The following is an 11,112-nucleotide window of genomic DNA, read 5'->3' on the forward strand; positions in this document are numbered from 1 at the left end:
TATGGTTCCTCACGTTTTTTTTGCACTGTCTGTCCTCTCTCTCTCTCTCTCTCTCTCTCTCTCTCTCCCTCTCCCTCTTCCTCTTCCTCTCTCTCTCCCTCTCTCTCTCCCTGTGTTTGTATTCCCTCCCACAGCCAGCCCAGATCTACAGGGCAGCGCTTTGGCTCTGCAAGAGACATGCTGGCAAAGAGGAAGGTCATGGTTTTTACAAGTGCAGCTCCCCAATGCTGACAGCCCGTGCTGCCAAAGTGACACACTCTGTTTGGCTTTCCCACGTTCATAGAGCTCCACAGCACTTTGTCTTTATCACGGAGCACGCACACACAGGAACACACACACACACACACACACACACACACATATGCACACATTTAATCAGCCTCAGAGCTGCATTTCCTGTCATGTGCAACAAAATGATCACACGTAGAGACACAATCACAAAATATTGCAACAGACAGAAGTGGAAATTTCTTTCTTTCTTCCTTTCTTCCTATCTTGGGGAAAACCCTGTGGATCGGGCTGGGTGGGTGGGTGGGGGGGTTGTAGGGGAAATAAGGCGCTGGAGAAAGAAAACCATGAATGTACGTGCGAGGGCCTAGGGGCAGTGCACACCCCTGTATCGCTTCCCTCATCAAGCATGGATTCTAATCAGGGCTGGGGAGATATAAGACGCTCAGTCATTAAATAAATTAACTCTGCCACTCCATGCTCTCCTTCAGCACCCGCGAGAGGCCCGCCGTGCTCTGCATACTTACAGAGGCTCCGAGCATCACGCACCTCACCTTCACCACACAACCTCGCGGGCCTGCCATCACACATGCGTGCGCACAGACACACACACACATGCATGCCCACACAGGTTAGAAACTAATCTTGAATATTTAGAGAAGCACAGCAACCACACCTCCGGTCCCTCAACAGCTGATGTTCACAATTTGCACGTAAAGCTTCTTACATCATTTTATTGGAAGTCCCTAAAAGAGCCCTCGGGACACTTTGGGGATGTCCCCAAAATGTTGGCTTTTTTTTTTTTAAATCAACGTGTACATGATATGATAAATAAAGAATCCGTGAAAACCAATGCTGATTCACAGGCTCTGCAAGACAGCATCGACAGGAGTTTTTTTTGAGGATCCGTGCAGTGGGCTGCCATTCATCAAGAGGAAGCAAGTGCAGTGACGAACAGTAAGAGAGCTCAGTGTCGGCTCGGATCACTGACACAAACAATCAAAGCTGACACACTCTTCGTATAGCACCTGCCACTCCGGCAACACAAATAGATCAATATGAGGGGAGCTCATTCACTGTTTAAAACTCATATCCTTGCAGCCACACCATCTTCCAGAGCACTGTGATGTTAAAAGTGCACGCTTAATACATATCAATCACCCTGACAGAGGAAATGCTTATTTGAGGAGCCAACATGAGGCAAATACACCGTGTCAGCAGAATGTCCGTTGTCAAAACTTGCCATTTGAATTTTCGACTGCGTTGTGCGGAGACAAATGTCCTGAGAAAGCCCTTACGTTGCAATTTATATCATTTTAATGTGCGCTTTAATTCTCCATTACTTAAGGAGGAAGTACCTGGGAGGGTGAAGGCACATTAGAGAAAGTAAGGTATGAACAGAAGGGTCGGGGGATCTCTCTTAGCAGACACAATTAAATATTCATGTGTCTCCTCCTAGGACACAACACATACAGATCATTATCACGGCTACAGCGCACCACCATTTTGTTCACACGTTCGCCTCCGAAATCAATGGTTGTGTGTACAATATCATGTGAACAGGGGACACCAACATAACATCAGTTAGAGTTGGATTTAGTACAAATAATCACCTCAAATAATCCTCATGACTTATTTAAAAATATATCTGTAACTGTATCATTGTGATGTTCAGACTATTATTTAGGAGAGTTAGAATTACGAGCAGTTGGCGAGTTACTCTGCAAAGGTAAACAGGTATGTGTCGCTTTGAGCCACACGCCACGGGACAATACACAGACTCACAATGTTAGGGAATCGTTCCCAAATTCATTACGGGCTCTCAGTCCGTCCCGGCCTCCTGCTTGAGGAAAGAGCGAGAGAAGAATTGCAGTAATGTACTCTGGATGACCTCCACTTTCTAAAGAGAGGAGAAACCCTAAAAAAAAAATGTTTGCTTTTCAATCCTGATCAAAAGAGGAGCGAAGGGAGGGACAGCATTCCCCTGCTCGCCGTCATTAATCACAGCTTTCTGGGAGCAAGCGCATATTAATTTCTGTCATCCCAAACATCATTTGGTATTGTTATGCCACGGCTCAGGCCTCATTCACCAGCAGACGCCGGCCGTTCCTCCCGGTTTGAGGGAAGACAGGGCCTGTGTGGCTGCGTTTCAGAGCAAGAGGCCTTTATCCCTGGGGCTCTGACACCAATTAAGCCATTTCACCGAGAGACGAAAACAGGGCCCGCAGTTTCACTGTAACATGAGCCAGCATCTAGCTGCTGGCCCCTCGCCATCTTTCCATTACTTCAGACACAAAAATGAACTTCAAGGACTTAAGAAAATAAAGAGTGTGTGCTTAGTGAATGGCCACACTGACTCATGACAAAATTACCCCCAAAAAAGCAGTTTCAAGTCTGTCATTAGCTCCATTAACGCAATTATTTGGAATTATTTTAAATACAGATTTAAACTCACAGGCAGTATCAAAACAATGCGATGGTATTATGCCACAGCTGATAAGAAAAACGCTCTGTCTGCACCTCCCTTTATGTCTTTTTTCTGCCTTTTGGCAACAGCAGAGTGGAGCTTGTCTTCGGGCTAAAGCAGAATAATGCAGGGCTTGTTATGAATTAAATATTAGAAATCTTAACACAGCAGCCAATAAGAATTATTTGCCTTATTAAAGCGGCAGAAGACGCTGATTAAAATTTCATTGCATTGCAGTCTTTTTCCCATTTCTGCCTTCGATACATCATTCTAATGTATGAAATGTGGAACAATAGCACGTGGAACAATGGGAAGAGGGGACTTTATTTTCTGGCTTGCAAATGATGAAAAGAGCTCCGGGTTTTTTTTCCTGCCTTCCGGAAAACAATCGTGTGTAAAGAAAAGAAAAGAAAAGGTGACAACGATGTTTTGTTCAGTTTTCGTCGCGAAACAAGCTACAGACGTCTGAGGTGTCAAAATATTAGAGAGCTTTAAAGTGTGTACATTTACTGACGTCTGCCTCTAATTCCTTCACCGTGTTATCTGCAGAAATCCCTCACCTGTCGGAGTAACCCCACACACACACACACACGCACACACACACACACACACACACACACACACACACACTTCGTCTTTGAAAGAGTTTAAATAAAGTAAAGGTTACACGAGCCAATGGTAGAGCAGTGGCAGTAGCAGGAGTGTTCTCAGTGCTGTTGCCCTCACAAATGATGGGTCATTTACTTGTCCACATGTAATGTGTACAGAGTAAATGAACATCGTGGTGTCTATTGTCCCATGAGGAAAACTCTTCCCTGAAACACTAGAGCTAATGAAATAGAGACCTATAAATAGCAGAGTCATTACTGAGAGAGGACTTGCTTTGCACCACTCATTCACTGTAACCCTTTTTACTCTAATAACTGGCTCCATGGAGCGCGACGCACTGCAGCCACCGGGTGACACGGGGAGGACCAACAAGTTCACGTTAAGTGTGTTTTTAGTTGTAAATGAAAAGAGCTGGGAGTTGAGAGAATAGTTCAAAAGTGCCATAAAAAAAAATCATAATAATAATTAAATAATATTAATTTTGAGAAATTATATTAATATAAGAACTTTATTAAAAAAAAGATATTACTACAGCTTGTTGGATTGTTTAAATATAAGAAAAAAAGAAAAAAATTCTGCTCCCAAAAACTGACTTTGTAAATTTGTCTGATGGAATCTAAAATGTGTAAAATGTAATATGTATAAGATGCATGCTTTTTGCATTAGGCTCTTTCAAAGCAGTTAAAACTATAAAAAAAAAGAAAGTAAATGCTGGTTTAACTATGTCTGAGGTCAAAGGTCTTATAGAGTTTTGACAAGAGCTCATTTAAAAAAAAAAATCTTTGCTCAGCCACATCTCTATTCAGCGTCTCAGGTCATCACTTGAACTACAGCCTCTTCTCCCTGCTTCAGGTTTATAATTTCACATCCAGCCAATGAAACAAACAGATGCCGCAAGAAGAGAAAGGGCAACGCAAAGTGTCTCCAACAGCCCCGCTCCTCCTGCTGTAAACTCATTTCAATCAATCCTTCCTGTTTGCATCCAAAGCAGCCACTGCTGGCTGCCACCGCCTGAAGATAACTATTTCACCACCTCTGTCATGCCTAATTAACAACTCAGATGTACAATTCAGAAATTTCGCAATTAACCTACTAAAATATTGTTGGAGGATGCTAATTGTTATGCCAGTTGCCATAAAGACTCATTTGCATAACGTATGTGCAAAAAACAATTATGAGCTGTTGATCGCGCAGGAGCCCGCAGAAAGCGCTTGGAGCGGTGGAAGGGGGGGGGGGGGGACGTGTGCAAGATGGGTGCTCGTGTTTGCAGATGGAGGGACAGCACTGAATCATCGTGCAAAAAAAAAAAAAAAGGATTTGAGGAGCCGTACGTGCAGATACCAGGCACCACTGGTGCACAGGCATCTATCTGCGCAGCACCAAAGCAGTTACCCTTCCAAATGAACCTGATATGTAAAGCCTTTGTTTTTTTTACCCCCTTCTCCTCTTTGTCTGCCTCTCTTTTTTTCGTTTCATCTCTGCTGATGAGGAAACGGAGGGTGTTTGGGAGCTACTTAGATAATAACCACGTCTTCCCCCGGTCCCCCTCATGCTTCAGAGGAGGAAGCTCTGTAGTGGCCCTGCCTTTGAGGCAGCCAGGAACCCAGCTGTGCCCGAGCCATTCGGCACAACACTATCTAGTCACTGCAGCCGCTTCACTGGGGCTCTGTGAAACAAAAAGCAGCCAAAGTCAATTGTGTCTGCTGCTGAATAGCTTTCTGTTCTCTGTTGTGTTTTTTAACTGGAGCGTCTTCAGCACAAAGAAAACCTATAAGGTTAAAAAGATACAGTCTAATAATATATATTTGTGTTTTCTGCATTATAAGAAGGACTTCAGTTGCATCTGCTTTCATAATAATAATAATAATAATACATTCATATTAATAATTATAACCCTATTGGAATGAGAGGGCTCATTAACTTTGTCAGGGAACATTGAAATTAATGTTCCCTGTAGATTTCAGAAATGCTTACCTCCTCAGTCCTAACTCTATTTACTCCAGGTAATGCTTTTAGTCAGCCTTGCATGTGGTTAATTACAGCCTCATCCTGAACTGTATTTAGTTAAAACAGTCTTTCCTGGCTGATCATTACGTTTAGCAGAGGCCAAACCAATGCACATACTTGGAAGCATGGCCTGGCGGTCTCCAAGAGCCAAATCAAACACGGGGACACCGGCTCCGGCTGTGCAGCGTATAGTCCCTCCCTAATCCAGTGCTTTAAACACTGCACCGGAGCATTTATCAGTCTGCAATCCACCCACTCTCTCTTTCTCTCTCTTTCTCCCTCCCCTACCTCTTCAGACCCCCCCCCCCCCCCTGGACCTGACGAGTCAAAGGTCAGGAAAACAACAAGTCAATACGCGGCCAAAAGAAGCGCCATGCAGCTGAGAGAGCTGTGGAGAGGGCTAAGCCTCTCCGTGGCACTCTGTGATTTAGCCTGTAATAGTTTTCTGTAATCTCTTTCTATTGATTAAACCTCACATCAAAGACGAGTCCTGCTACAGAACCTCTCTTTTTCTGGTCAGAAATACCATATGGAGGTAATCTTTCACCTTTGTTATTCTTGCCGCTGCCGCCGCCGCGGCTGCTGCGAGCCTCACTCCCCAAGCATGAGAGCAAGACAAGGGAGTAGTCAGCGGGATAAAACAAACCCAGCACAGAGAGAACCGCAAAACTCATCTGCAAACACAGACCACGCTCGCTCATTGTCTTCTGCAGGTAAAAAGAAACACAGGGTGTCTGAACGTCTCCTTTGTCCCGAAACACTTAGAGACGTGCGAGAATAAAACATTTTAATTGCCAGTTTTATGTATGTATGTACCAAAAAGAAAAAGCATCACACACTGAAGGACAAAGAACCCCACTTGCCAACCCAATCTCACATTTAGCTTATCTAAATGCAAAACCAAGAAGAAGAAAAAAACCTCCTGCTAAAAACACTCAATTTAGTGACAGGCAAATGACTTCATGCTGCCACTTAATCTCATTTCTTGCATAATGCTCTCTAATTAGCATATCAAAGTGAATTAATACTTCTAGGACATTAGCAATGCAGAAATGTGCTGTGGCTCTGTAATAACAGTTAGAAGAGAGGCTGGAACTTCCAAACGCACCGAGAAATCTTCCCAAACACCTTGACTCTGCTAGAAAATGCTCTCTGTCACTTCTCCGCTACAGAAAAACAAAAAACAAAAAAAACATAAAGATTGTTTACACCATTTCAAATGTGCCTCACCTGTCATCACAAAATATGACTTTTAACCTAAACACATCTAAAGCTTTGAAGCCAAACCTTCGACGCACTATTTATGTCCACACCAGACAGCAAGTCTCCACAACATGATACATGTGCACAGTAATCACAGCGATGATTCTTGGACCGCTTTCAAATTTATTATTAAAAGTATTTTTCTGCCAACGCTGGGTCCCATGGCTGATAGGCAGCGGCCCCTGTGCCATCTGAACACACGTGAAAGAACCGAAGGGAGTCCAGTGAGCGGTGCTACTGGAGCCTGTGAAAGGATCAGTGTGTGTGTGTGTGTGTGTGTGTGTGTGTGTGTGTGTGTGTGTGTGTGTGTGTGTGTGTGTGTGTGTGTGTGTGTGTGTGTGTGTGTGTGTGCTGGAAAAAAACAGAGCGGTCAACAAGGCCATCGGACCAGCTGAGCTCTGTCAATGGCTAAGAGGGAGAGGCTGTGACTCTAAACCACAGGTTAACCATGCACACACACACACACACAAACACACACAAGCACACACACACACACACACACACACACACACACACACACATATACACACCCTCTAGTCTCCCCGTCTCATCTCTTTCTCACACACTCTCATTCCCCGGCACATACACACATGAACATGCATTGACATAAATTACTTTCTTCTAATTTTTTTAATGTTTTTTTGCTTAATTCAGTGTGTAGCTACCTCAAAGCAGAAACATTCAAATCAAGTTTTAAATCAAGTGATAAGTAGCATGCAGAGATTAAAGCAGGACGTACATTTTGCTTAAGTTTGAAAATAAATTCTTTCTCTCAATATTTGTTTTATCCTACAGTTCAGCAGATGAATTAATGCTTCTGCACTGGAAAACTATTTTGGCATTTAAATCCATGATGCAAAGTAATATCTGGCCTCTTGTGAGAGGTGTGAGCTGCCTCCTCTGTGTTTCTGTCTCAAGTCAACAGGCGGACGGACAGAGCAGAGCGCCTCGGCTCGACGGTGGACGCTCTGCCTGCCCATGTGAACGCCACCTGTGTTGGGGAAGTTCATAAAACTTTTATGATCTGCCCCAAACCAATTTGCTCATAAACTGCACAAAGGTCACAAATCTGACGAGGTGTCACGTTTGATAAAATTACACAAAAAGCAGAGCATCACTTCCCTCATATTCGCATTATTCTTTAGCTGAGAACTGTAGGGGACATGTGACGTAAAAATAAACAGGGGCCACCGGAATATTCAAAACATCTGCTCAGTGGTTTCATGAGCAGAGCAATCACATAATATGAAGTGAAATTGACATAGTGTTAACATATTTTTACAGATGATAATTATGTTTTTATTCAAGAATTTAAAGGGATGGCGTTTATCAGATGCCTCATAAATATTGTGGGAAATTGTAGAAACCACACGTTTTATGCACAATGTTGAAAAAAACATACTGGAGCTAAGTTTGAGATACGACAAAAAGTACAAGACACACACTTCATAGCATTATCTATAATTGTAGGTGTCTTGTGGTGTATGTGTGTATACGTGCACACACACTTAGCCTTAAGCGTTCATCCTTCTTCGTAAAAATCTGCAGATGCTTATAAAGAGCAACTGTGCAATATTCAATATAAATAAATTATAAAATAAAAAATACAAATCTATAATTTTCAACAAGCTGATTCCAGCATTTGAATTTTCAAAGCATCAACTGTCCATTTGTGAGACAGGGGTCTGCATTCAACAGCGATACAATCCCTGACGGGGGGGGGGTGTATAGCTGCCTTCACATGTTGAAGACGTGTAAATTGCCGTGCGGCTATAAAGCATGTATTGTGTGTGATCTCAGCTATGTAGAACATATGCTGCGGGATTTCCCCATCCTGCTCAGTGCCAGGGCAGAGAGGCTGAGAGCCGGAGTCGACTTTCTGTTTCAAATCCCAACAACCAGCGCTCGCAAAGCTGAAACATGAGCATTTTCATAGTGTGTGGGGGGGGGGGGGGGGGGGGGGGACACACAAAAGAAATACCTCTACTGTCACACCGGGACTGTTCCAATGTGGCACAATGACATATAAAAAAAAAAAGAAGTGATTGATTCCTTTGGGCAGAGGTCCCCTGTAACCTGGATGCAGGCTGCCATCACATCACTGGGGGGTTAAAACGCCTGTGTGCTATATCGCACCGAGGCTCCAATACTACATTTCCTCAAGCTCATGTGAAATGATATGTTTATTGATTTCAAAACAAGGACCTTACCTGTCTTTTCTTTGATTTCACAGAGAACGCTGAAGAGTGCTGGTTTCATTCTGTGACAGTTCAGTCCATGTTTCCTGTTTCAGTATAAGACAAGATAAAATAGTGAAATAAGTTCACTGATCAATCACATGTTAAACATTAAGGACCACATTGATTATTGAACATATCAGATGTAGGTATCACTATAAGTTGCATCGTTCCAACACACAGGTCTCTCAGGAGTATTTGCACAAAGTTTCATAGGGAAATAAAAGTAGCATGTGTGTTAATAAGAATATTAATGCTTCAAAATGAATACAGTGCCGCTGACAAAATAAAAGATATCATGAGTTTACAGGGATTCATTTCCCTTCTTTTCACTGAGCCTCTATAGTTTTTGCAGCAGTGTGAAGATGTACTAAAGGACGTGTGTAAACTTTTTGAACAACATCCCCTCACACACACACACACACACACACACACACATGCAGTTGAAATAAACAGCTGCTGCCGCCTCACTGACAACTTTCTCCATGTGTCTCAGCTCTAAATGCACCTCGGCGTAAGATTATCATTAAAGCCACTTGCAGTCTATTGTAACACATGGTGGAGTTAAAGCTAAAGAGGGGCCACAACTCAACAATGATGCGTTCAGCGTTTTGCTGGGGATGGAGGTTAGGGGGATGGGGGGGGGGGGGGGGGGGGGAGACAGCGAAGTTAATAAAACATATAAATCAACCAACTTTGCTTGCGCCTCGTCCAGACTCTGATCAGTTATGGTCATGATTTGATGGAGAATGTCACCAATGTCTTGTTTTCTTCCGTCCCCGTCCGACCCGTCGTGTCCGTGGGGAGGCAGCACCATGCCTCCCTGTACCGAGTGGCCGGCCAGACTCACGCCGCCGATCGACTGCATGATCCGGGCTTGATCGTCCATACTAGCCGCTAAAGAGTCTGTGCACTGAGCCACGCAAATTGAAAAACTCATATACGAAATGGGCTACAACATGTGCCGCAGACTGGAGGGATGTGCGCGGCTTGCGGGGCTTCTTCACCGGAACAGGAGCGCACACGCTTTCTTGTTCTAAATGAAGACTACAGCAGGGATGTTTTTCGCGTAAATCTTGTGTCCAAGTTCTCGCTGTCCTCTTTTTTTTTTTCTCTTTACGCGCGGTCCAAATAAGTGCCAAAACGCGCGGTTGTGTTAGTAGAGAAACGCATCAATCTCGTATTTGCGTCTTCTTCTTCTTGTTAAAACTTCTTTGTCAGAACTGACGGTCCATCGCTTCCCGCAGCAATCCTCACGCCGGTCTGTGTGTTTCTCTGGGGTTTGACGGCAGCTGCACACAGGAACGCTCCTTTCGGCTGATCTCTCATTTATTTGCGCTCTTCTTCTTCGAGGGATCCCGGTCGCATTTCCTCTTCCAGGAAAAAAGGAAAAAAAATGTCCAAATCCTCCTCGTGTAGCACCGGCAACAAAAAAAAATATCCAATGTTGGAGAAACAAATAAGAAAAAAAATCTTAGGCTTTGCAGGTGTTGCCAACTATAAACGTGCAGAAATCACTCCGGCAGCATTTAGAAAAATACACATTCTCGCTGCATACAAGGCGGCTATAAAAATATGAAATGTGCAATAAAAAAAGTTGGGAGATTTCTGTTTTTAGAAAAAAGAAAACAGAAAACAGCAACAGCGAGACGAAGGAAATTAATTAGGACACAGCGCTGTGCGTAAAAGGCGATGCGCAAAAAAATATCTTGCCCTGCTGAAATTTATGAGCTCCAGCCTCTTGCCTGTGTGTGTTTTATGTTGTTTGATGGCAGCGGTAGTGAGCGATTGACAGTGTGCCAATGCCACTCACTCAGTGCAGACGTGTCAGAGCGGGGAACAGGGGTAGGAGGAAAAAAAATAGAAAAGAATACAAAATAGGAGATGGAAATGCACGCTCCGCCCTGCAGAGGAGGGGTCTATATTCGTGTCACTTCTCGCCTGAACAACCGAAAAACAAAATGTTAAGAGCTAGTACTCAGGATGGTGATTATATTGATGAAAGCGCGCGGCACGGTCCGCCTCACGGTTTCTCGCAGCGGCAGCTTGCAGCAGGGTATCCTCGTCTCCTCGCGCGTGCACGTGCAGCTATGTGCATATTCTCTGCGAGCAGTGATGAAGATTTAGCCCTTGCAACAGCACGGGCAAATACATAATGAGAGTTTTTATACAGTTTGATGTGGAAGTGCACAGTCCCCTGTAGGAAGGGGGGGGAGGGAGCCCTGGTTCAAGCCAGGCGAGCAGCAGCAGCAGACATGTTTATATTATTGGAAAGTAAAGCTCCTCGACCAATCAGGGGCC

General features: G+C 43.9%; 1 protein-coding gene across 2 annotated transcripts in view; it reads right to left on the reverse strand.

Moving 5' to 3' along the window:
- The window catches only part of pbx3b (pre-B-cell leukemia homeobox 3b), a 57,991-nt gene extending 47,377 nt beyond the window's left edge, over positions 1–10,614 (reverse strand). For both annotated transcript variants that reach the window (XM_053420846.1, XM_053420845.1), the window contains exons 1-2: positions 9,507–10,614; positions 8,785–8,858 (exon numbers count right to left, since the gene is read on the reverse strand). In XM_053420846.1, the coding sequence (XP_053276821.1) occupies positions 8,785–8,858; positions 9,507–9,751 (319 nt within the window). In that variant the 5' untranslated portion in view covers positions 9,752–10,614. The remainder of the gene's footprint in view (positions 1–8,784; positions 8,859–9,506) is intronic.
- Positions 10,615–11,112: the final 498 nt, after the last annotated feature.

The sequence above is a fragment of the Pleuronectes platessa genome, chromosome 4, assembly GCF_947347685.1.
Source record: "Pleuronectes platessa chromosome 4, fPlePla1.1, whole genome shotgun sequence".
Lineage (NCBI taxonomy): Eukaryota > Metazoa > Chordata > Actinopteri > Pleuronectiformes > Pleuronectidae > Pleuronectes > Pleuronectes platessa.